This window comes from Malaclemys terrapin, chromosome 5 (genome assembly GCF_027887155.1).
Source record: "Malaclemys terrapin pileata isolate rMalTer1 chromosome 5, rMalTer1.hap1, whole genome shotgun sequence".
NCBI classification, from domain to species: Eukaryota; Metazoa; Chordata; order Testudines; family Emydidae; genus Malaclemys; species Malaclemys terrapin.
Genome location: NC_071509.1, coordinates 61,256,032 through 61,283,558, shown reverse-complemented (window position 1 = coordinate 61,283,558; position 27,527 = coordinate 61,256,032). Strand labels below are relative to the sequence as shown.

Genomic DNA, 27,527 nt, shown 5'->3' with positions numbered 1-27,527 from the left:
CACCCCCAGCTGGAGCCCTCACCCCCTCTCGCATCTCAACCCACTGCCTCAGCCTGTAGCCCCTCCTGCACTCTGAACTCTTCATTTCTGGCCCCATCCCAGAGCCTGCACCCCCAGCCAGAGCCCTCACTCCCTCCCCACCCCAGCCTGGTGAAAATGAGCGAGTGAATGAAGGTGGGGAGAGTGAGTGACGGGGGAATGGAGTGAGCGGTGGCAGGGCTTTGGAGAAGGAGCAGGGCAAGTGTGTTTGGTTTTGTGTGAGTAGAAAGTTGGCAACCCTAGACCTAACCACTGGATTACAGAGTCATTCTCACTCACTCTCTCTAACCCTTTGAGGATAAATATAACTGTCATTGGGCCAGAGGTAGAGAAAGCAAGAGCATACAAGAGTGTAAGAATGAATCTGTAGTCCAGTGATTGATGCATATTCAAGTATATTTATCAGCTTGTTCTGATTTGTTGGTTTCTCCATAGCTGGAAGTAGAGATGGCAACCGTTTGCAGCTGAAGCACACAACCCCAGAAACTGCCTTACAATGAAAGGAAAATGAGGGAGTATCCCTCCCTATGAATGAGACTTGGCAGTTCTGTTTATTTTACCACAGAAAAGAACCGTCTGAGGTAAAGCTCTGTTGTTCCATAGGCTGCTCTGTGTTATTGTTTGCTTATCTGGTAATGTTAGAAAGAAATCAAAGGGCATAAGGAAAGGGTGCTAATTCATGCTGTCTAGAGGAGTCCCTTCCGCTCTCTATTTAGTTGGCAGCACAGCCAAGGGGCTGTGCAGTGTATGGGGGAGGGGAAGGAAAGTGCTTCTATTTGTTCACTTTCTTTCTGCTGTCTTTGCCCCTGTTATGCTCTGTGGGCTCCAAGTAAGTCAGACTTCTCCAGGACCTTCACCCCACATTGAATGGTGCAGAAAGAAAGTTTGTAAATGGCTAAAGTGTGGGGATGTAATTATTGCTTTTATATTTCACTGAACTGAGGGATCAAGCTGGAAATCTAATGTGAGTACAACTTTTATTTTTAATATAGTTAAGCTTTAGAAGTTGGATACATTGCTCTGCTGCCCCTTAAGGCATTGTCTACACTGGAAAAATGCAAACCTGTATTCCAGCACCAATGCAGCTGCACCAGTGCTAGCAATCATGTAAGCACTAGTGTGATCTAGGTGCTGGCATTTTTACCGCTTTATAATGAAAACTTGTTGTGACCAGGGTAGTAAAAACACCCATGCCTTGTCTGCATAGAATTCAGCACTAGTTGAACTGCACATTGCCAGAATAAGGGTATACATTTTTCTGGTGCAGTGCAGACACACTCTTAATTTAAAGATGTGAAAATGAAGCAGAACTGAGCAGAAGGAGAGGGACAATAGGGCAAAAAGAAGGGATTAAGAAACCAGGCAATTTTGAAATACCTTGGAAAGATAATGGGGATTGGAAACTACTGCAGGCTGAAAAGAGTAATAATGCTTAATGTCTTGGATTAGTTGTTGGAAATGAATCCTGGGTAACAACAAGGCTTAAGGAGGCTGCTGTCTCTTTAAATGGAACGAGCTTGCAAGATGCACCGAAACAGGAAGAGTTTGTTAAAAGCAAACAATGAAGGATCGGAGAAGTGGGAGAGCATTCAATATAGCTACAAACAGGAGAGCGTAGCTTCTCCTTTTGGTACTTTCTTCAGCTTTTACTGTATGACACAACTTTTACTTAGAAGGTTTATCGTGGTGAAGTCCCCTTTCCTAAGAACAAACCATCAGAAAAAAAGAGGGGAAACCAAAAAAGGGGGAACTTTCTATACTAAAGCAGACATTACTGGAATCTGGTGAGTGGAAAAAAAAATCCTATTTTTAACAACTTTGAATTAAGGAAATATTAGAGTGGGTTCTCAATAAACAGAAGTTAGCAATAAAATATTGATGAGTGTGCAGCAATTACAAACTTAAAAACCCAGATGAGGATATGTATAAGCAATGCAGTTTTTAACCTTAAAACACTATATTTGTTAGTACTGGGTGTTATGTTTGATTTTCTCTCTGACTCCATAGAGCTATGTGTTAATGGCTAATGATTACATTATTTGTATGAAAAATTGAAATTTCAAATCTCCAAAGAGTCTGTGAGATAATGTAATAAATTGAGAAACTACTCTCAACCTATTCTTTAAAAAAAATCATATTTGTTACAGCAGAAAATGCCATGCCATATGCACTCTCCTCCTGTATCATGTTTCAAGGGATCTTTAAGACAATGGGGCCAATCCTAGAAGATGTTAATTGCTGCTTGGGAAGCACTAAGTCACTGGAAGCTGGGAATGTTCAGTACCTTCCAAATATCAGAGGGGTAGCCGTGTTAGTCTGAATCTGTAAAAAGCAATAGCGGGTCCTGTGGCACCTTTAAGACTAACAGAAGTATTGGAGCATAAGCTTTTGTGGGTGAATGTCCACTTCATCAGATGCAAGCCTTGCGTCTGATGAAGTGGGCATTCACCCACGAAAGCTTACGCTCCAATACTTCTGTTAGTCTTAAAGGTGCCACAGGACCCTCTGTTACCTTCCAGATGGTGCTCATGCAGGATTGGGCCCTGGAGCCGATTGAGTGGATGTTAGGTGATTTTGGTGAGGTTTGCTTTGTTAAAATCCTGATCCTCTCGAAGTCCAGGGGAGCTTGCCATTGATTTCAGTGGAGCCAGGATTTCACCCTATATTTTTAAAAGGAGAGGAAGTTAGGGTTTGCAAGATCAGGCCCTTATTTATAAAAGTAAGCCTTACATAATGGGGATATGTGCATGAACAAAGATTATGTACAGCAATAAGGATGTGCTCCATAGAGCTTACAGCAAGCTTTAGAGTTGTATTGTAGTCTTATTAGGAAGAGGATTAGCATTTTCTTGTGGTACACCTCTACCCTGATATAACACTGTCTTCAGGAGCCAAAAAATCTTACCGTGTTATAGGTGAAACCACGTTATATCGAACTTGCTTTGATCCGCCGGAGTGCACAACCCCACCCTCTCGGAGCGCTGCTTTACTGTGTTCTATCCGAATTCATGTTATATCGGGCTGTGTTATATTGGGGTAGAGGTGTATTGTGAAATGTACAAGCAGAATCCTGTGGTCAGGGAGCTGTGCTAGTGACATCAAAGGACTGCTTTGCACAAGTAAGGGACAAGTTGATTCCAACTGGATTGCTGTGTTCTGCAGTGTGTGTATATACAGAATGTATTCTTGTCACATGGGACTATATATTCTTGCATAATAGATCTGATGGAAAAATTAAAAAAAACGAATACAAGGTAACATGGGGCAGGGGAAAGCAGAAATGGCACATTTAACTGAAGTTGTGTTGCGCTCAGCAGAATGGTGTTTCTGTTAGGCTGGCAGCAAACAGGCTCAGATTCTACAGTAGGATCTTCATGGTTAGATCCTTGCAATTGCATGAAGTCCCACTCAATTTAATGGAGCTGTGCTTGGGTTCAAGGGTCCCCCACCACATCTGATTAAAGTAGTAGGACTGTAGGTGTGTGCTCTACTTATGGTAGATTTTAAATTAGTCCATAATCCAACAATATATAATATTTAGCAATGTCACACAATGGGAATATGGGAAATGGAAGAATTTAAAAACTCAGTGCTGAAATCTGTTAATGGTTCATGCACTGTATCAATACGTTAATTGAACCCATGGTCATAATGGGTCAAGTTCTTCTTCTCCTTTATAGCAGTGTAAATACAGAAGAATTCCACTGAATTAGGCCTGTAATAAGATCTATGAGAGCTTATTCTTGCTTAACTTCAAGAAAATCAGAGCTTTTATGGAGCAACAAGAGAAATAAAGATTTACAATATTATTGTAAAACAATTTGGCAGCAGAACATAGGTATAGAAGCTGTACTTGTAACTTAATTTGCTTTTTTGAAAGAACAGGAGTACTCGTGGCACCTTGGAGACTAACAAATTTGATACAGACTAACACGGCTGCTACTCTAAAACCTTTTTGTAAGACTTATTTCTACTGTAAAAAAACAAACAAAAAAACTCAACAGCTTTGTCTAACATGTTTAAACAAATTCATTTTTAATATAGTATCTTTTCAAATGAATTAACTGAATATTCTATAGAAACTGATCATCTACTGGTACTCTTTCAAAAAGACTTTTTAAAAAAGAATGTTCTGTTGTATTGAGAACAAGAGTCAAAAAGATATCTGACTTCAGAATACCTATTCTAATAAAGCATTGGAAGCACTCTAAATTGGAAAGTGTTTAAAATAAATGGGCAAAATTCTGCTCTGAGGTCTACCTATGATTTTATTTAGCCTCTGATTCTACAAAGCATTATGTATTTTAATCAATCCCTATTCAGTATAGCACACAAGCACATGGTAACTGATTGCATGAGCAATCTAACCAATCGGACCACTTGGTTTAAAGTGAGGCAGATGCTTAAGCACCTTACTGAATCTGGACCTAAAATCATTGTGGATACGTGGGTGTACCTAATTGCATGATTTGGTCTGATATACTTGCAAGATTACAAATGTTCTTACCTCTATTGCTAGTAACATCACTGGTTAGTCGGATGAAGGATTTTATTTAAAGGTAAAAGTTACCACTTCTGCATTTTATTTGCCCTTTCTGGTGCTCTTAACTTAGTTTTTGACTGTTTAGTTTCATTTTCATTTATCTGTTTCTTAGTAGCTTCTTTTTCCAGTCGTCATGCATTTCGGACAATGCTGAAATGTTTGGGTTCCAAAAGGGATGTTTAAAGAAACATTCTTAGTTTAAAAGACTAACTGTAAATAAATCTCTTACTAATACATTACAATATTAAAAATGGAAAAATGTTAAAAATCCAATATACCCATCACTTTAACTTGCTTTTTATATTTCTCTCAACTTGGACAGAGAGAATTAAGTCAATTTCACTTCTGGATTCTTAAGGTTGAGGTTTCAAAGACTACAGGGAAGTGTTTATTTTTTGTTTGTAAAAACAGTTGTTTTAAGATATTTAAAATGTTAGAACATTTCAGTTGGTGTTTGGTTTTATTAAAAATCCCCCTGTGACAGGGTGACCTCAACGGAAGCATCCTCCAGCATCAGGTTGCAGCAGAACAGGCACCCCTGCTTCAGCATTCCTCTTCAGAGTTCCCAGTAACACCACACAGGTTTCTCTGATTCACTAATACCCTCCAGGGGCAGGCAGGGGAGGATTTACTAAAACCTAGATCAAATAATCCATAGCAAAAGCCCCAACTAGTCCATTTCTCACACCCAGTGATATAGGCCTGGTCCACACTAACCCTCCACTTCGAACTAAGGTACGCAACTTCAGCTACGTTAATAACGTAGCTGAATTCGAAGTACCTTAGTTCGAACTTACCGCAGGTCCAGACGCGGCAGGAAGGCTCCCCCGTCGATGCTGCATACTCCTCTTGGCGAGCTGGAGTACCGGCGTCGACGGCGAGCACTTCCGGGATCGATTTATCCCGTCTTAACCAGACGCGATAAATCGATCCCAGAACATCGATTGCCTGCCGCCGGACCCTCCGGTAAGTGAAGACGTAACCATAGTTAGTAAAATCCTATAGGCTCTAGTAGTCCATCCCCATAACACATACCACATGGAGGCTCTTCTTCAGTCATCTCCTGTCCTTTTACCACAACAGTCACCCCAGCCCTTCTAGCTAAAGTTAAACCTTACTGTTCTTAGGAGGAATCCCCACAGTGTCTCTGCTGGGAGTTCATCCTCACTGAGGTAGCATCCCTCACTTCCCCTAACCTTCTCATTGGTCACCTGGGCCCAGCTGCCCATGCATGGAGACACCAGTAAGACCCTCTGCTGTTCCCTGGCCTTTCACCTTCTGGCTTAGAAGTCACAAGCAAGTCCCTCTGGACTTAAACCCTCTCCAGTCCTGGATCTTTGGCTTGGGAATTCACCCCTCTTGTTACTCACCTACCTTCAGGAGCTACCTAAAGCTTCCTTCACAGACCCTAGCAACTCTCACCTGTCCTGACAGACCTTTCAAGGACCTCCTATTTATAGGACCTAAGTGCCCTCTCTTAAGCTTCACTTAGGAGGTAGCTGGTGAATCACAGGCGCACTGGCTTCTTCCTTCTTTAGGGCTGGTACCACTCTGTGACACCTTGATTTTACAAAATTTTAATTCTGGGCCAAGTTTAAATTGGCATTTAAAAAATAAAACCCACCCTGTTTTCACTGAAATAAAAAAGTTAAAACATTTCCAGTCAGACTTTAAACAACAAAAACAAAGTTTAAACAAAACCTAAATTTTTGGGATGTGATTGAATTTAATTTTTTCAACAAGGGAATGCTACTGTATGGGAGGGATGGATTAAATGTTTTAGGTAATTTAAAATTATCAAATTGTGTTGTAGTGCATATAGCATAGGGAGAGTATTTGATTATAATCTGGCTTACTTTACAGTAAGTGTTAATGTACATACTTTACCAAAATGATTATAACTTGTACTGTATGTGTTCATTTTTCTTTTGTAGATAGAACAATGAGAGATTCCCATCCCAGTTGGGCCTGCTTGTCTTACAGCCTGTTGACCTTTTCCTTGCTTTGTGTAACAGCTGAGAACCAATGTAAGATCAGAAATCAAGTGGCTGACTGCAGTCATCTAAAGCTGAAACAAATTCCTTCAGATCTCCCAATTAATATAACAGCGTTGGACATTTCTCATAACCAGCTAAACAAGCTACCACCTGCAAATTTAACAAAGTACAGCCAGCTTATTTACTTGGATGCAGGATCCAACTCCCTCTCTAAACTTCAGCCAGAACTGTGCCAAACTTTGCCCCTGTTGAAAGTTTTGAAGCTGCAACATAATCAGTTGCATGAGCTCACTGACAATGTTTTTGCTTCCTGTTCCAGCCTGACAGAGCTCAATTTAGGGTACAACATAATAAAGATCAAAAGCAATCCTTTCAAAAACCTGAAGGTAAGATATATAGAAATATTTCTTCTCTTCCCTTTTAGAAAATGAAAAGCAATTACTGAATTAGAATCCAATGCATCTCCAGAGCAGGTCATGGTCCTCATCTGGGAAGGTCCAATACACTTAATTAAATTTTTAATTTTTATAATTTTGCCAGCTAATACTCATGTTTATTTTTAAGCATGTTATTATTTTTATCACTTTGAATGTTCATAGCTATGGGAAATTATGGATGAGGCCAGACAATTATTTAATGGCAGTAGATGTTGAGATTCAAAAAGTTAAACTTTATAACTGTTAAAACACAAGTTGTTAACCTCATATGTCAAAATATACAATGTAAATAACCTTAAATCAAACTCGAGCAGCATTTTTCTTACTTTGTGTATCTGTAAATTTTTATTATAATCAATCGGTTTGTGTGTGTACAGTGAAATTGATGTTTATCGACATTTACTTATAAATAGCTATGCCTTCCAAGCCTAAATATATTCTTCTTCATTCTCTGGAGAAGAAGCAACCTATTGTTACTATTAACTTCTTCAGACCTTTTATTTTCCCAAAGAATGTTCCAGATAAGGCCCACTGGATTAGAGCAGAATGGGGTCTCTGCCACCTCTGTGGGGTTCTTCCTCTTCTGAGGCCTCTCTGTATACAGGGTCCATGGTCTGTGACAGGGGAAGAGTGGCAAGTGGGCAGGTCTGGAGAGGTGGGTGAGATGGAGGCAGAGTTTGAGGTTGCATATCATTCCCCCTCAGTCCCTGTGGAAATGAGAGAAGATAATACAACCTGAGGAAAATGAAAAATCAGATACACTTCTACCTCGATATAACGCTGTCCTCGGGAGCCAAAAAATCTTACCGCATTATAGTTGAAACTGCGTTATATCGAACTTGCTTTGATCCACCGGAGTGCGCAGCCCGGCCCCCCGGAGCACCGCTTTACTGCGTTATAGCCGAATTCGTGTTATATCAGGTCGTGTTATATTGGGGTAGAGGTGTAGGAAAAACAGCAGAATGTAGAATGACTTAAAATCTCCTAAATTTACTGCAAGTTTTTCTCCTTTTTGGCCAAGTCTAGACGGTAGTATGTTTTGTGTGTCAACTTTTCATATTCCAAGCACGCACATTTGTGATTTTTCTTTACCAAGCTGAGGGGTTACATTTCTTACCTTTTTCAGGCCTCTATGAGCTTTTGGGGCCTATATTAATTTGTAGCTGCTAGCCAACATGGTCATCTGCTTAGAATTTGTCAGCATTCTTCTGCCTTGGGTGGTTGTCAAAGTAACCACAGTTTATTTATCAGTAAACTGATCTCCAGCAGCTCAAGTGAGTGTTGTGGTTACCCTGACCAGATAAGCTCTCTTTTTTTTTTTTTTTTTTTTTTTTTTTTTTTTTTTTTTTTTTAGCAGTTGGAGTATCACCAGAACACAATTGCTCTGGCTATGCTCCTGGCATTCCTCCTGTGCTACTTGGTGATTACCCCAGAGTGTGAGGATATATGATTATTTAAATAAGCAGGTTTTGTGCCTTTAGGCACTTCAGGTCCACAGTCTAGCCTTAACTAATACTGTGAGGCTGGCAAAGTAGTGGTATAATTCCCATTTTTTATTTGAGGAAATAGAGTCTCAAAGTTATTAACAAGCTTGCCCAAGGTTACAAGTTATTAGTATTCAAGTCTAACTGTGAAGACCAATGTTTAATATACTAACATACAGTGCCTCCCAGTTTACTTTGTGTCTCTGTTTGACCACTTATAAAAATAGGACTCTGGTAATACTTCATTTGTAATCTCAAAGGACATAGCAAAAGTGGGTAATAATTATTAGCTACATTTTACATGTGGGTTAAGTAACACAATAAGGAGAGTTTTGCGAGGGAGTTCTCCAGGTGAAGGAGGAGCGATTATGGTTCGGGTAAGTTTGTGGTCTCTAGCATGTATGTGTTTGTGCTTGTGATGTACTTGCTGCATGACTGAAATATACTGTATTTGTTTGTTTGGGGGACGGCGTGCTGACCCGCAGAGCCGTAACAAGGAATTTTTGCATCCGAGGCAAGGGCCAGCTCCAGGCTCTTCGGTGGCAATTCGGCGGCGGGTCCCGCAGTCCCTCTCGGAGGGAAGGGCCTGCCGCCAAAGAATGAATGAAGCGGCCACGGCAATTCGGTGGCAGGTCCTTCCCTCTGAGAGGGACTGAGGGACCCGCCGCCGAAAAAGTGGCGGCAGTAGAGTTGCTGCCGAAGCACCGCCAATCACGTGGGTTTTTGTTGTTGTTGTTGTTTTGTTTTTTTTCCCCCTCCACCCCAGTTGGGCAGTAGAGCTGCGCCCCTCTGCTTTGCACACCTGAGGCAAGTGCCTCACTCACCTTGCCCTTGTTATGGCACTGTCTGACCATGTGTGTGTGATGAGCCTAGCAGCCTGTTAGGCAAAGCTGAGAGCTTCTTAACGAGGTTTTGATTCCTAAGCACTTTAGCACCCATCAACCCTTAACCAGGGGGCGGGGCTACTCAGGAAGACCAGGACTTTAAAAAGCCCGCTCCCAAGTGTCCAGAGGAGCTAGCGACCAGGAGTAGCTAACAGAAGAGTTTCGTGAGGGAGTTTTTAGACGAGGGAGTGTGAACCGGGGGGGCTAGATACACTTAACCTTATTTAAACTTAAAGCCAAGAACCCCCTGATAATAACAAAACAACCAGAAAGGAACTAGCTGCAGGAGTAAAAAAGATAATGGAGGCACAAGTCCAGCAACAGAGTGGGGGCTATCCAGTTTATTGTACCCAATGCAGCATGTATGATTACCTGCCCTGTGGGCAGGTGGCGTATGTGTGCATTTGGTGCAAGGAGCTCTTGGCCCTCAGAGACCATGTATGGGCTTTGCAGACCAGAGTGACTGAACTGGAGGAGCTAAGGGAGACAGAGAGGTATAGAGATGAGACTTTCTGGGACACAGTAGAACGGTCCCACCCCCGAGTCTGACAGTCTGTGTGCTGTGGAGAAGGATGAAAGTCTCAGGGAAGGAGAACATCCAACTGGAGCAGAGGGAAATGATCCCATAGTTGGGACCCTCCTTTCAGATGATGTTGTGGTATTCTCACACACTGAGGATACCTCTCCAGGGCGGGGAACTCCAGTTATTAGGAAGAGACAGGTAATAGTTTTGGGGGATTCAATTATTAGAAACGTAGATAGCTGGGTTTGAGATGACTGGGAGAACTGCATGGTGACTTGCCTGCCTGGTGCAAAGGTTGTGGATCTCTCGAGGCATGTAGATAGACTTATGTGTAGTGCTGGGGAGGAGCCAGTGCTCATGGTACATGTAATACCAGTGACATAGGGAAGGATAGAAGAGAGGTTCTTAGGCTGCTACGTAAGAGATTGAAGTCCAGGACCTCCATGGTAGCATTCTCTGAAATGCTTCCAGTTCTGCACACAGGGCCACTTTGACAGGCAGAACTGCAGGGTCTCAATCCGTGGATGAGACAATGGTGTAGGTAAGGAGGAGGAGTTTAGATTTATTAGGATCTGGGGAAACTTTTGGGAAAGAGGGATCCTATACAGGAAGGATGGGCTCCACCTAAACCAAAATGGAACCAGATTGCTGGCATTTAAAATTAAAAAGATTGTAGGGCAGTTTTTAAAATAAGGTCTGGGGGAAAGCCGACAGGTGCGGAGCAGCACATGGTTCGGACAGCGGTATCCTTAGGGGAGGATCTACTAATGGAGATTCTCTATATCCTAGTAAGGAGGAGAGGATGGATGATGATAAAATACAGGTAGGATTTGACGAGAAACAGTCAAAGGAAGAAAAGTCCCATTCAATTACATCATGTAATGGCAGACAGCTAAAATGTGACAAGTTTTTAAAGTGCTTATATACAAATGTTAGAAGTCTAAATAATAAGATGGGTGAACTAGAGTGCTTCATATTAAATGAGGATCTTGATATAATAGGCATCACAGAAACTTGGTGGAATGAAGATAATCAATGGGACACAGTAATACCTGGGTACAAAATGTATCGGAAGGACAGAACAGGTTGTGCTGGTGGGTGAATGGCACTGTGAAAGAAAGTGTGAATCAAATGAAGTAAAAATATTAAATGAACCAAACTGTACCATAGAATCTCTATGGATAGCAATTCCATGCTCTAATAATAAGAATATAGCAGTAGGGATATACTACCGCCCACCTGACCAGGATGGTGATAATGACTGTGAAATAATCAGGGAGATTAGAGAGGCTATTAAAATAAAAAACTCAATAATGAAGGATTTCAGTTATCCACATATTGACTGGCTACACGTCACCTCAGGACGCGATGCAGACAAAGTTTCTTGACCCATTAAATGACTGATTCTTGGAGCAGCTAGTCCTGGAACCCACAAGAGGAGAGGCAATTCTTGATTTAGTCCTAAGTGGAGCACAGGATCGGTCCAAGAGGTGAATATAGCTGGACCGCTAGGTAATCGTGACCATAATTTAATTAAATTTAACATCTTTATGGTGGGGAAAGCGCCACAGCAGCCCAACACTGTAGCATTAAATTTCAGAAAGGGGGACTACACAAAAATGAGGAAGTTAATTAAACAGAAATTTAAAAGGTACAGTGCCAAAAGTGAAATCCCTGCAAGCTGCATGGAAACTTTTAAAAGACACCATAATAGAGGCTCAACTTAAATGTATACCCCAAATTAAAAAAACATAGTAAGAGAACCAAAAAAGTGCCACCGTGGCTAAACAACAAAGTAAAAGAAGCAGTGAGAGGCAAAAAGGCATCCTTAAAAGGGGGAAGCTAAATCCTAGTGAGGAAAATAGAAAGGAGCATAAACTCTGGCAAATGAAATGTAAAAATATAATTAGGAAGGCCAAAAAAGAATTTGACTCAAAAAGTAATAGCAATTTTTTTTTTTTTAAGTACACCAGAAGCAGGAAGCCTGCTAATCAACCAGTGGGGCCACTGGATGATCAAGATGCTAAAGGAGCACTCAAGGATGTTAAGGCCATTGTGGGGAAAAAACTAAATGAATTCTTTACATCGGTCTTCATGGCTGAGGATGTTAGAGAGATTCTCAAACCTGAACCATTCTTTTTAGGTGACAAATCTGAGGAACTGTCCCAGATTGCAGTGTCGTTAGAGGAGATTTTGGAACAAATTGATAAACAGTAATAAGTCACCAGGACCAGATGGTATTCAACTAAGAATTCTGAAGGAACTCAAATGTGAAATTACAGAACTACTAACTGTAGTCTGTAACCTATCATTTAAATCCACTTCTGTACCAAATGACTGGAGGATAGCTGATGTGATGCCAATTTTTAAAAGGGCTCCAGAGGTGAACCCGGCAATTACAGGCCTGTAAGCCTAACTTCAGTACCGGGCAAACTGGTTGAAACTATAGTAAAGAACAAAACTGTCAGACGAATAGATGAACATAATTTGTTGGGGAAGAGTCAACATGTAAAGGGAAATCATGCCTCACCAATCTACTAGAATTCTTGGGGGGTCAACAAGCATGTAGACATGGAGGATCCAGTGGATATAGTGTACTTAAATTTTCAGGAAGCCTTTGACAAGGTCCCTCACCAAAGGCTCTCAAGCAAAGTAAGCTGTCTAGAGGGAAGGCCCTCTCATGGATTGGTAACTGGTTAAAATATAGGAAACAAAGAGTAGGAATAAATGGATAGTTTTCAGAATGGTGAGAGGTAAATAGTGGTGTCCCCCAGGGGTCTGTACTGGGCGTGGTCCTATTCAACATATTCATAAATCATCTGGAAAAACAGTAAACAGTGAAGCAACAAAATTTGCAGATGATACAAAATTACTCAAGACAGTTAAGTCCCGGGAAGACTGCAAAGAGCTACAAAAGGGTCTCTCAAAACTGGGTAACTGGGCAACAAAATGGCAGATGAAATTCAGTGTTGATAAATGCAAAGTAATGCACACTGGAAAACCTAATCCCAACTATACATATAAAATGATGGGGTCTAAATTAGCTGTTACCACTCAAGAAAGAGATCTTGGAGTCATTGTGGATTGTTCTCTGAAAACATCCACTCAATGTGCAGCAGCAGTCAAAAAAGCGAACAGAATGTTGGGAACCATTAAGAAATGGATTGATAATAAGAAATAATATCATATTGCCTCTATATAAATCCGTGGTATGCCCACATCTTGAATACTGCATGCAGATGTGGTCACCTCATCTCAAAAAAATATATTGGAATTGGAAAAGGTTCAGAAAAGGGCAACAAAAATGATTAGGGGTATGGAACAGTTGCCATAGGAGGAGAGATTAATAAGACTGTGACTTTTCAGCTTGGAAAAGAGACAACTAAGAGGGGATATGATAGAGGTCTATAAAATCATGACTGGTGTGGAGAAAGTAAGGAAGTGTTATTTACTCCTTCTCATAACACAAGACCTAGCGGGCACCAAATGAAATTAATAGGCAGCAGGTTTAAAACAAACAAAAGGAAGTACTTCTTCACACCATGCACTATCAGCCTGTGGAACTCCTTGCCAGAGGATGTTGTGAAGGCCAAGACTATAATAGGGTTCAAAAAAGAACCAGATAAGTTCATGGAGGATAGATCCATCAATGGTTAGTAGCTGGGATGGTGTCCCTAGCCTCTGTTTGCCAGAAGCTGGGAATGGGCAACAGGGGATGGATCACTTGATTATTACCTGTTCTGCTGGATGGACCCAGTATGGCTGTTCTTATAGAATCATAGAAGGGTTGGAAGGGACCTCAGGAGGTCATCTAGTCCAACTCCCTGCTCAAAGCGGGACCTAATCCCCACCTAAATCAGATTGTTTTTATAAGATATGGCCTATTGTGTAGAAGACAAAAGACTTTATTCTCCATTTCATTTGATTAACGCAGCGCAGGAGAGCAGGGCTGGCCTTACCATGAGGCGAACTGAGGCAGCCGCCTCAGGTGCCAGACTGGGGGTGGGGGCGCCACTAGGACCCAGAGCGTAGAAAATTGTCTGCTGCTGGTGCGTGTGTATTCTCTTTGCTCTAGATGCACAGAGATGGTAGGGTGCTGTGCTGGAGGAAGGAGGGCACAAGAGACACAACAGGCAAGCAGAAGAAAAGGTGAAAGGGAATAATAGAAAGCAGCAGGAGCTGCTGGGAGAGAGAGGAGGAGGAGTCTCTTATGTACCTCTCTAGCACCCCCAGGAGCCTGGACTGATTAACACCAGCTTCTCAGGGAGCTTCCTGTTTCCTGCTGCTTCCCTGAACCCACTTGAGGAGAACAGGCAGTCAACTGAAATAGTAGGAGCCGGTTAGGCCCTTAAGATGCTGATCTCTTCCCTCACTCAGGCCCTGCTACCAGCCGGCTTATTTGTCACCTTCAATTGAGTGTTGAGGGCCACTAGAGCTGGCACAGAACAGTCGTGAGAGAAAGAAGAAAACACCCCTCTGGGGCAGCATTCAGAAAAAGAAAGGAAAGCTTCCTTTGCTTTCTATCTAAGCAGGAAGGCGCTCTCCTGAGATACATAGACACACATGTTCACAGTGAGCCTTCTGGCCCCAGTGAGGATGTGAGTGGTGAGGAGATGCCTGATCTTCTAGTTAGTCAGAGTGCAGGTGACCTGGCAGCTACTGCTGAATAACCTCCCCTTACTATAGCATGCGGGGGTCTGTGATAAGAGTGAACATAGAGCTATTCCACCAGCTCAGCATCAATCTGGGGGCTGCATAAAAGGGCCTTAGAACAACCGAGAACTGGGCCAATAGGTAGGCTCTAAAAACTTCTCTCACGTTGGTTGGCTGCCTTAGGCAAGTCTGAGCAACCGCCTTAAACTCTGTGTTCCAGTTAACTGCTCTGTAAAATGTAGATACACCTCTACCCCTATATAACGTGACCCGATATAACACAAATTCTGATATAACGCGGTGAAGCAGTGCTCCGGGGGGGGCGGGGCTGTGCACTCCGGCGGATCAAAGCAAGTTCGATATAACACAGTTTCACCTATAACGTGGTAAGATTTTTTTGGCTCCTGAGGACAGCGTTATATTGAGGTAGAGGTGTACTTGCTTACCTCATCAGAATGTTGAAATGCAACTAAATAATGTTTACTAAGTAAAAGGATTAAGGCCACTCAGAGGGAGTGGTGAGAATAGAATTCAAGTCCTGGGCTAACTGTTTGCTGTCCTGTAGGCCTTTAGCAGGAGGAGGAGTTTTAGATAAGCAGCTTGCTTTTTACCATGTCATGGCAGGTCAAGATCACCGAATGGTTGTAGCTTGCTGTGTGTGATGTCAGGGGGCTTTCTCCTGCAGGAGACTGGAGGTTGGCAGCCTGAAGCCATGTTGGTCATCTAGCTTAAGGATTCTCATAATGGGTGACATCTGATGTAGACATACTATTGCCTTCCAATGTATGTGTTTCTCTGTGTTACAATTTTTGTTCTATTGCTCTCCTAATTGTGATAATGTGACCAATTTTTAACCTCAGAATGGCTAAAATAATTCCAAAGGTATCTAACTTGTTACTGTATTTTCACTTGTTTTTCCCCCCCCCAGAATTTGAACAAACTGGATGTATCTCATAATCGTTTGCTTTCTACAAAATTAGGATCTCAGCAACAGTTGGAGAGCCTTCGTGAGCTTGTGCTGTCAGAGAATAAAATCACTGAGTTAAAAAAGGAAGAACTAGATTTTCTTAGCAAGACTTCCTTAAATAGGCTTGACTTATCATCAAACCCACTGAAAGAGGTAAGAAATACAAGACCACATCCTCAGCTGGTATAAATGATTTACACCAGCTGAAGATCTGACTCATAATTTTTCTATTTTGCAATCACTGATAAAAGAATAGTATTCATTTTGGTCAGGGGTAATATTGTTCTGTTGTAATAAAATGCACATTACTTTATTCTTGATATTGTGAGTTGGTTTATTATGTAGGTGGAGTAAGATTTCTGATGCACTTAACTACTCATTTCCTTTTATTTAAGCATTTCAGATTTGTAAAGATGCAATATTGTTACTACTAGTTAAGACTGAGTGATAAAGGGCATGATTCAGCTTCCACTGAAATAAATGGGAGCAGGATCGTGCCACAATTAGTAACCAAAAGTACATCTACACTGCATTTTAAACCCTCATAGACTCTAAGGTCAGAAGGGACCATTATGATAATCTAGTCTGACATCCTGCATGATGCGGGCCACAAAAGCTGACCCACCCACTCCTGGAATAATTCTCTCCCTTGACTCAGCTGTTGAAGTCCCCAAATCATGATTTAAAGACTTCAAATCGCTGAGAATCCTCCAGCAAGCGACCCCTGCCCCATGCTGCAGAGGAAGGCGAAAAACCTCCAGGGCCTCTGCCAATCTACCCTGGAGGAAAATTCTTTCCCGACCCCAAATATGGCGATCAGCTGAACCCTGAGCATGTGGGCAAGATTCTCTAGCCAGAACCTCTGGAAAAAGTTCTCTGTAGTAACTTTTAATATCTCATCATTGACCATTGTTACTAATTACCAGCGATGGCACGTTATTGACCTATTGACTGAAATCACTTTATCCCATCAAACCATCCCCTCCATAAACTTATCAAGCTTAATCTTAAAGCCAGAGAGGTCTTTTGCCCCCACTGTTTCCCTCGGAAGGCTGTTCCAAAACGTCACCCCTCTGATGGCTAGAAACCTTGGTCTAATTTCAAGCCTAAACTTCCCGATGGCCAGTTTATATCCTTTTGTTCTCGTGTCCACATTAGTACTGAGCTGAAATAATTCCTCTCCTTCCCTGGTATTTATCCCTCTGATATATTTAAAGAGAGCAATCCTATCCCCTCTCAGCCTTCTTTTGGTTAAGGTAAACAAACCGAGCTCCTCAAGTCTCCTTTTATACGACAGATTTTCCATTCCTCGGATCATCCTAGTGGCCCTTCTTTGTACCCGTTCCAGTTTGATTTCATCCTTTTTAAACATGGGAGACCAGAACTGCACACAGTACTCCAATTGAGGTCTCACCAGTGCCTTGTATAACGGAACCAGCACTTCCTTATCCCTACTAGAAATACCTCGCCTAATGCATCCCAAGACCGCATTAGCTTTTTTCATGGCCACGTCACATTGCCGACTCATAGTCATCCTGCGATCAACCAGGACTCCGAGGTCCTTCTCCTCTTCCGTTACTTCCAACTGATGCGTCCCCAGCTTATAACTAAAATTCTTGTTAGTCATCCCTAAATGCATAACCTTACACTTCTCACTATTAAATTTCACCCTGTGGCAGTGAGTCTCAGAGCCCAGGTCTACAGACTTGGGCTCATGGGGCTCGTGCTAAAAACAGCTACGTGTGGCCAAAGGGTTCAGGCTCTGAAGGTTGGGTTGGGGAGGGCTTCAGAGCTAAGCTCCAGTCCAAGCCACAGCTTCTGCACTGCTGTTTTTAGTGCCATAGGTCAAGACCTGTGAGCTGAGTCTATAGACCAGGCCTCTGAAACTTGCTGCTCTGGATTTTAAAATGTAGTGTAGACATATCCCAAGAAAACACATTCAACCGTAGTAGCTAGACAAGATAAGCAGCAACATAAATGTACTATAAGTGCTCAAAATAGCCATTCTATCTCTTTCCCCACGAACTTAGAGATGTTGGCCAGGGAAATGAAACAAAATACTACAAAAACAAAAAATAAATGTACTAACCTTTTTTCCACAATATTGTCTGTCTTTTTTCATGTTTCTATTCTTTTTTTTTTTTCTTGAAAAGAAGCATCAATTTTCCTTTCCCTCTTTCTCCTTTGCATTTGTTCTCTGCTGTCCACTTCCTTTGCTCTCTTGCATTGTATTCTCTTCCCCATTGCCCTTCCTTTGTTCAACTGTCACCTTCATTCCTTGTTTCTTACCTGTGTGCCATTGCCCACTTTTGTTTTTCTGTTTCCCGTCTTCCTTTCTTCTCTCTCCTGTATATTTCTTCCCCCTCTGTGGCATCTTCCCTGGCATCACACCACCTCTCTGACTCTTTTAACTGAAGTTCCAATGGCTCTGGTTATCAATGCATTGTACAAGAACTGCCAACATCTGGGTTTTATTCCTAGTTCTGCCATAAATAGTCCCCTGGTATCTTGGACAAACTAGTTAATCAGTCTGTCCTTTCATTTCCTAACCTTTACCTAGCTCACAGAGATGGTGTTAGCTGAGCACTTTGCATGAATGAATTTAGCTATTATGAAAATGAGCACAGTAGAAAAGCATACAAATAGATTAAAAAGTGGATGTCCTCTATCCAAGTTTACTCCCTGCATGCTATTTTATGTACTACACATGTACACTCCAGTCAATGCAGCATTTAAAATATGGTTCTGCCCTGAAAAGTGATTGCAAAAATGGCATTGTTGAGTCCTCCCTGACTTTCAAGGTAAGTGTATTCATTTCACAAGTAAATTGGTATTGGTTTTGTTTTGTTGTTGTCTCTTTCCCTCCTACCCCCCTGTCAGCTCTGAAAGTCAACCTGTGTTCTTTCTAGCTCATGTACTAGCACAGATGAGTACTTCTGCCTATCACTCATCAATTCTGGTAACGAATCAAGAAGAGGGGCAAATATTCTGATTTGTAACTGCCATTCGTTTTGTGGAAAAATGTATGGGCTCTAGTTTCATGAGTGCATATTGTGCCCACATAAAGGAGGCTGAGTTAATCTTAACTGTTGTTGTAGGCCTAAATACTTTTTTGTTTGCTTTTTTTGCCAAAGTATTCTATGTTCTCCTTCATTTAGTGTCATATTGACACTTCTTGACAATAGACCAGTAAATGAAACCTCACAGGAAATACATGGCAGAGAGATTTGTTACATATATTTCCAAGTTACCGCTAAAGATTCAGAGCTAAATGAGAATTAGACACAGACTTTAAATCACTTTCATGTATCTACTGTAAAAGTGAGGTAGGTTTTTTCATTACTGATGAAAAATATTAATTTTCAAGGGTATTACTACAGTGTTTTGAACCATTACTATAGAAATATAACACACTTTAAAACAAAGTTTGGTTAAATCCTGTGGAATTTAGTGAAAATCTATGAGTTAATTTAAATTGTATTCTTGGTCTATGGTAGTGATTTGAAGAACTTTCCAGCTTTTGGCTTTATGGAACAACTTTCTTAGGTTTTTTTTTTCTTTTTGATGTCAAAATCATTAATGTTTTTTCCTTCTAGTTTCACACAGGTTGTTTACATGCAATTGGAAATCTGTATGGCCTTGTGCTGAACAACGTTGAGCTTGGCGAAAATCACACAGAGACACTTTGCTTGGAATTATCAGGCACAAGAATTCAGAATCTGTCACTGAGCCAGGTCCAGCTTTCTTATATTTACAAGTCAACCTTCCACGGACTGCAAACAACAAACATCACAGCTTTAAACCTTTCCAAAAATTATTTGAACATGATAGACAATGACTCTTTTACCTGGCTTTCAAACTTAGAGAATTTAAACCTAGAGGATAATAGGATTTATCACTTATCTTCTCATTCATTGTATGGATTGTCCAATGTCAAATATTTGAATCTGAGACGGTCACATGTCAGAAAAATTGATGATTTCTCCTTTCGTTGGCTAACCCATTTAGAGTATCTTCTTATAGATAGTAATAATTTTCAAGCAATTACTCCTAATATGTTCACAGGCTTGGACAATCTGAAATATTTGAGTCTATGTAACTGGACCAATGGCTTACAAATAATAACTAATAAAACGTTTTCATCACTTGATAATTCTACTCTGCGGTTTCTTAATCTTACAAAAAGTAGAATCACAAAAATAGAAAGTGGAGCATTTTCTTGGTTGGGACACCTAAAAATTCTTGATTTGGGACTCAATGAAATAAACCAGATGCTCACAGGTCATGAGTTTAAAGGTCTGCAAAATATTGAGGATATCTACCTTTCCTACAACAAACAGTTGACTTTGACAAGCGAATCATTTGCTTTTGTTCCAAGCCTTAGAAAACTGATGCTACGGAAGGTAGCTTGTAGCAATCTGGACCTCTCTCCTTCACCTTTTCACCCTCTACGGAATCTAACCATCCTGGATATCAGCAACAACAATCTAGCTAATGTAAAAGATGATTTGTTTGATGGACTTCACAAACTTGAAATTCTGGATTTGCAACATAATAATTTGGCTCGACTTTGGAAACATGCCAATCCGGGTGGCCCTGTCTTTTTTTTAAAAGATCTTCTTAACCTGCATATACTTAATTTGAAGTCTAATGGCTTGGATGAGATTCCAGTACAAGTTTTCAAGGGATTGTTTCAATTAAGAAGCCTGGATTTAGGATCAAATAATTTGAATTTGCTTCCAGCATCTTTGTTTGATGACCAGATATCTCTGAATTCATTGATCCTTCAGAAAAATCTTATAACATCTGTTGAAGAAAAAGTGTTTGGGACAGCTTTCAAGAATCTGAAAGAACTAGAGATGGATTCCAATCCATTTGACTGCACCTGTGAAAGTATCTCCTGGTTTGTTAGTTGGCTTAATGTGACCCAAACAAACATACCTGGATTAGATACCCATTACCTTTGCAACACACCACCTAAATATCATAGTAATCTGGTGATGCATTTTGACATTTCACCCTGCAAAGATAGTGCTCCTTTTAAATTACTGTATATAATAAGCACCACTGTGATAATGCTCCTCCTCTTTATTGTTATTCTTATCCATTTTGAAGGCTGGAGGATAGCATTTTACTGGAACGTGTCAGTAAATCGAGTACTTGGTTTTACAGAAATAGACAGGCAACAGGAAGAATTTGATTATGATGCCTACATTATTCATGCAAGAAGGGACAGGAATTGGGTGTCCAAGAACTTCATTCCTCTGGAAGAAAATGATCAGTCTCAAATCAGGTTTTGTTTAGAGGAACGAGACTTTGAAGCAGGCATATCTGAATTTGAAGCCACTATTAATAGTATAAAAAGAAGTCGGAAGATTATCTTTGTTGTCACTGAACATCTCTTAAAAGATCCCTGGTGCAAAAAGTGAGTATGTGTGTGAGTAACACTTGTTCAGCAGATCTTTAATGCAGTCATCTCTAAGACAGCGGTCTACTTTCTTGAAAACAGAAAGTCCAGGGCAAATTATACTTTGTGACATGAGTATAACTGTCTGACATTTAATGGAGATACACTGGGATACATCTGGAGTAACTGAAAGCGGAATTTGGCTCATAATCTACCTGCTTGTCTAGTCAATCAAACCATCATTTCCCTTCAGATGATCTTCCCTAAAAATAGATGTTTGAGACAAGACAATGATTGGTGAGGTTGTAAACATACAGAGATCATTTTTTGAGCCAGGGCCGTCCCACTGCCAGTTTGGGTGACTGACAGAAAGAAGACTGTATACTAAGTGAGCCTAAAATTGAGACAGTTAACTTGAGTTAATTTCTTGGAGGGGAAATTATTATTATTTTTTTTTGTTAAATTAAAAAATGAGTGATTTATTTATGTAATACCAGTATTCTCATAAAGGTTAAATGTTAAAAACTATATACAGATTCGGCACTGACCTTTTGTGGGGCTATCACAGAAAATTATTTGATGTCACTCATCCCTACATAAGTCAGCTGATTCAATCATTCATAAGCTCTGTGTAGTTATATAGCATGTACTTTCAAGACACCATTTTTTAATTGCCTTATTTTTTGCTTAAGGTTCAAGGTGTACCATGCTGTCCAGCAAGCTATTGAGCAAAGTCGGGATTCCATCATACTGATCTTCCTTCATGACATTCCAGATTACAAACTGAATCATGCACTTTGCTTGAGAAGAGGAATGTTCAAATCTCGCTGCATCTTGGATTGGCCAGCTCAGAAAGAACGGGTCAGTGCATTTCATCAGCAATTAAAAATGGCACTTAAATCTAGCAGCAACATGCATTGAATTTCTAAAGTATAAGATTGAACTGATAGGACACTTCATTTCAGACTGACTAAAGGATAAGAGTCCTTATGGGGAAAAATTAAACCAATCCACAGCAACTTCTCTATTTTTCCTATTATGTGTTTTTAATTGGTAATTGTTCTTATCCTTCGTATATTGTTTCACCTGTATTTTGAGTTCATAAAATGGTCATGATGGACACAAAAAATAGGACCGACAACTCTTTCAATCTGTGATCATAAAGAATCAGCTTATTTAAAATAGAGCAGAAATAGAGTGAAGAAAGGGGTGGTGAGAATGAGTAGCGGCATGGTAAATTTCCATATGAAGGGGTGCTGAAAAGACTGGGACTGTTTACTTTAAAGAGGAAATGAATAAGAGGGAGGAAATGTGATACAGATATACAAAGTAATGAATGCTAGAGAGGGAGTATGCGCCTGGACATGTAGACCTCATTTGTTAATTCCTTCAGTGTTGGAGAGGGCTGCCTGCAGGCCCTCTGGATTAAGATGAATTTCAAGCAATGTGAGAGGATCCAGAACTTCTCTCCTGCTTCCTAATTCTAATAGTCTTTTATCTAAATGCCTCCCCTCTAAAATAGCTTGAATTTAGGGCATCCCGAAAGGAAATGTTTTAGTATTCTATAAATTCAAGAACAGTAAATTGATATTTCTAGTCCTTAATTTTTTTTTCAAATGAAAGATGAAATCTGATAAATATTGCTTCCATAGCAGATAGTTATTATCCAAAATGCATTTTCTGGGTATAAGGACCTTACCTTGCAAAATTCTAAGCTGTGTACTTTTTTTCTTTTTAGTTCTACCTTTGGTTTTTCCACTTAAAATGAGTTGGAGAAAGGTGTTTAAATAAGAATGGCATACTGGTACCATGTGTCTTGTAAACAGTACAATTAATAGTCAAAGGGAAAATGAGAGCCTTAACAGTGACTTGACGAGAGCGCACTCACAGCTACCCGTAGGGCAGAATTTGATGGAGGAACCAGGCTATTGCTCTGACTGTACTGAACATTGACGCCCTAATTCCCTACTCTCTTGTACCAGGCTACTATTCTGATTTGGTGAAGTCTCAGACTCATTTGACACAGGTATAAATGACTATACAAACTGCAAGGTAGTGAAGAATCAGCCCCTAAAACTTTTAAACCCTTTTAGGGACAAATCTTCCTTCTCCCATAATGGAAGGCCCCTCTAAGCAGAGAAATTGGTATGGTTCTGCTGCGTTGGGTGCCTAGACCATGGAAGTCTATGTAAGGGGTATATACCTTCTGTGGTGCTAGGAGTCCAGCTTCCCAGCCATGTGGGGATGATTCTTTCTACCTTGGTCTCCATGGATTTCACTGATATTCAGCCTGCTAGTTGTGATGTGCACTGAATGGGGCCTTCATGTTTTTGTACAGACATAATCACATACTATTCAAAATACAATATGTCTCTTTAAGAGGTTGTAGCTTTACCTAGAAATCTATTACTAAAACATAGGAAAATTCTTGTGGATTAGATCAGTGAAAGAAAACCACAGCATCCCGATTTGCATGACATTTTACATGCACATAAATCTTAGTGTGAATGACAGCAACAGTCAGCTCCCCTTCTCCTGCTGCCAGCTTGTATCAAATGGCAGCTAAAAATACATGCCTATTTAAGTATGCAATTTCTTTGTATGCCACAGGGAAACTATGGGGCTATTACTAGCAAAGGAGGTGGCTTGTATGATAGCCAATGATAGAAGAGGTGGTCCACATCACAATCTTTCTATTGAAATTTGATGCATGTTGCGGGGCGGGGAGGGGACCTTTGAGGAACCCTGAACTAAGAAACAGACTCTGGTTGAAATGGGTAGACTTATCTAGCAGGGTGCTGGTACAGAAGCACCTAATTAGCCCCTGCCCAGTCAGCTCCAATCAGGGGAAACTGATTGGGGCTGATGGAAAAGGCCTGATGCTGGCCTGAGGATTGGCGACACCTGCTGGCCTGACAAGCCAAAAGGCTGGGAGGGAGCCAGGGAGAAGTCAGTCAGTCAGGCTTCCTAGCTGAAGGCTGCCTCTGCCTGTAAAGGAGGTGATTAATCCTACAAGACTTGTATATAGATAGACACTGGTGGTGGGAGAACCTTATATAAATAAAGACATGTGTTTCACAACCCGGAAGCCTCTCTGAGCCTTATTGGGGGCAGCAAGTGGAACCCAGGAAGAAGGGTAGGACTTGAACCCTGTTACAACTTTACATTGGATTTTTAACTCTTTTTTTCCTTGTAGTTTTCAGATATCTATTTTTCTTGGTAAGCTGTTGCAAACTGGAGCTTTGCAAATCCTCATGGTTTTACAATGAACACTGAGATATATTTAATTCAGCCCTGAGTTATATATACAGTTCACTTAGGTTTTCCTCCTTCAGTGAAAACTGTTCTAATATGCATTAAATTCTACAAGCAAGATAAGAAATAGCTGCTATTTCCTGTGAGCAGCTGAATAGACTACTACCAGAAATCAATATCTAGTTGGAGAATGAAAAAAACCCTATCGTACTATTTTACCAATATTACTATTATTTCTTAGTGTCCCTAAAAAATATCTATAGGTACCCACATCTGGCTCTGCGGCCCTCTTCCATAAATTAGAAATATACAAATACAAATGAAAGTGTCTCATATTCATCCACCAAATCCTCAGCCCATCCCCTCTTCAATAACCTGAGAACAGATGGGTTCTGCAGACTTCCCAAATACAGGATCTGGTGGACCAAAGGGAAAGTAGGTCCCAAAGTGGAGTACCCTTTTCAGAGAACACGCTGACAGCAGCTCCCTTTCATTTACATTGAGGGTGCTGAGACATGAGTATTCATATTGATCGCTACAATGGCTTATGGCGGGGAAAGAGAGGTGATTTCTTAGGTAACTGTGTCCCAAGCTATTTAAGACTTTATAGGTTAAAACTAATACCTAGAATTCCACCTAGAAGATTATTGTGAGGCAGCAGAGATCTTGGAGTACTATTTAATATGCTTTAAGGTGCAGCTCCACTGAATAAGTAGCCCACCACATTGTGCATTAGCTTCAGCTTCTGACAGGTCCTAAGGTAGCCTCCCATACCGCATATTACAGCAATCTAATCTTGAGGTAACAAAGGCATGAATAGCAGCATCAGAGAGGGAAGGCTGCATTCTTCTCACCAGGCTCAGACAGAAAAGTGCCAATGGTTGCAACCACTATCTGAACATCCAAGAGCAGCTCAGGATTTATCAACACTTTTACAAATGATGGTCACATTCCCTCAGTGATGGGGTGCTCATATAAATTCTGCTAAGCCATATGGCTGTTTCCTCATCCCACCCTCCTATCTGTGCCTTGTCTAGATTAAATCACAGTCAACTCTCTCTCATCCACATCCTAACTTCACCTGAGATATTGTGTAATTCACTGGGTAACTTATACTTGGCTGGATAACTCATGACTGAGACAGAGAGCTGGATGAATGCATTGTGGCTTATATCAGATAGAAAGAACTAAACCATATGGGTGCACAATGCACACAAACTAATTATTCTAGTAACCTCTGCAGGAAACTCATAAATATTCTCCTGAAAAAAGATATTCATGGGCAAAACAAACTCCCAAAGCAAGCATATGGAAGGATATTTTTTCATGCTCATAATTAATAATTTCTATGGATTAACCTGCTTGGTTGAACTTCCTCCCACTCTGATACCAAAATGTTATATCAGGTCGCATTATATCTGGTAGAGGTGTATATGTACAGAATCCACACAAATATGGGTTAGCTGGCTTCAGCAAAGCATTCAGGCTCAAATCCTCAAAGGAAGGTAGGTACTTGAACCCCAGATTTAGGGGTAGGGGCTAGAGGACACCCATTCCCTTACAAGGTATAGCCTTGGGTACTTATCTGAGTATGGGAAACCTTGGTTCAGTTCCCCCTTCTGCTTGAAGAGAAGAGATTTAAAAACACTCACTGATCTCTAGGAGATTCTGTTTGGGGGCTCTCCCAGTTTCTCTTGTTGAAGCTTTAATTGAATAATTAAATATTAATTGGGCCCAAGAAAGAATGAAAACCCCTCTAAAGCTCAGTAGTTAGGGCAGGCACCTGAGATGTGGGAAATCACTGTTCAACTCCCTTCTTATGACGTAGAGAGGGGAATTGAGCTAAGAATACTGGCATATTAGCCTTTAGCCCAGTGTTTAGGGTATTCACCTATGAGGAAGGCTACCACCTCCACTCCCCTGGTCATTTTTACGTGGACTTAGGCAGGCACCCAACTCCTTCTCACAAGAAGTGGTTTAGTGGCCTAATTCACCTGACTGCAGGAGACAGGTACTTCTTGGTTGTGGATTGCTAGCAGACATAGGCACCTCCCTGCAACCTGTACCTAGGTACTGAACTCAGAGACTGGGATGGAGCTTTGGACACACCTTTCTTGTCAGCTTCTCCCATTGCAGCTCTGCAACTAGTGTACTGGCTTTTGGAGATCCCATTCTTTAGAACATATCTCTCCCTATGCATTGTATAGGGAGCCTAGGTGCCTAACTCAGGGTTTGTAGAGTCCATTGTTCCACTGATTTTCTAGACAGCTAAAGTTAAGTGTTGCAACACTGAGTGTTGTAATGTCTCAATCCATTTGTCGACCTGGGCCACTGGCAGATGCATAACTCTGGAGGGAGTTGGGAATTGACAAAGTCCCCATAAAGGAGACTGACTACTCGTGGACTTCTGAGTTAACCATTTGTTTTACAGTAACAAATTTCAGACAATGTGGTACCTCTTTATATAAATAATAAATCATACAATAAAGCTGTTTTGTCTATAAAATGTACATGTCAATTTGTAAAAGCATCAGTTTTAACAGCCTTTTCAAAAATGCACCTATTCTACGATAACAGATGCCATATTATAAAGTTTAGCTAAAGAGAAAAAATGAACAAATAGCCTTTGTGTGCATTGGTAGAGATTGAAGGATACATACAGCTGATTACAGAAGATCTAACATGAAAATAAAGGGCTTTGTTTACAGGTGAACTGATATGTGATGATTCCTTAATTACAGTAACAGGATTATCCTCATTGTGATGCTCTCATCTCATCTTTCTCATCGTCTTTTCAGTCCAAGCGACAAATTCTCTCTTCTTGTTTAAGCCATGAAAGTTGAGGAGGCGAGGCTTTAATGATGAGGTGCCAGGTTTACACCATGTCACTTACACTTTCCTCTATTTAAAGATTAACTTGTGGAGCATTCCTTGTGTGTTCTCTAAATCTTTACTGTAATGAAAAATAATAGCAAAAATTAGACTTCTCATCCCAATTCAATATAACATGCTGTCTAACAAATGTTAGCTATTAACATGTGTAATAAAGGTATTAATTGTGAAACAAAGACTAAATATTGTCTGTACTTCAATATTTACAAATTAAAATTTTCATACTGAGTTCTTCAAAAATTGTTTGTTCTATGAAAGGGATTTCAAGGAAAACATAATGTGCCTGAAATGACTGAGTAAAATTATTTCAAATAATCAATACACTAATACTGTTTTTATATTATCATAGAACTGGAGGGGACCTCGAGAGGTCATCTAGTCCAGTCCCCTGCACTCATGGCAGGATTAAGTATTATCTAGACCGCCCCTGCCAGATGTTTGTCTAA

At 40.7% G+C, this 27,527-nt stretch overlaps 1 protein-coding gene across 1 annotated transcript; it reads left to right on the top strand.

Annotated features, from left to right (window-relative positions):
* Positions 1–1,616: 1,616 nt before the first annotated feature.
* On the top strand, positions 1,617–27,304 carry TLR3 (toll like receptor 3). The gene is made up of 5 exons (XM_054030905.1): positions 1,617–1,823; positions 6,517–6,965; positions 15,489–15,680; positions 19,124–20,952; positions 21,627–27,304. Exons 2-5 carry the CDS (start codon positions 6,525–6,527, stop codon positions 21,853–21,855), a joined length of 2,691 nt encoding a protein of 896 aa, XP_053886880.1. The 5' UTR covers positions 1,617–1,823; positions 6,517–6,524; the 3' UTR covers positions 21,856–27,304.
* The last annotated feature ends 223 nt before the right edge of the window (positions 27,305–27,527 follow it).

Bases quoted from the DNA above. Each gene is read 5' to 3' on its own strand.
- TLR3 (XM_054030905.1), top strand. From the start codon at position 6,525: ATGAGAGATTCCCATCCCAGTTGGGCCTGCTTGTCTTACAGCCTGTTG. The intron at 6,966-15,488 runs GTAAGATATATA...TCCCCCCCCCAG, and splicing joins ATCCTTTCAAAAACCTGAAG to AATTTGAACAAACTGGATGT. The intron at 15,681-19,123 runs GTAAGAAATACA...TTTTCCTTCTAG, and splicing joins CATCAAACCCACTGAAAGAG to TTTCACACAGGTTGTTTACA.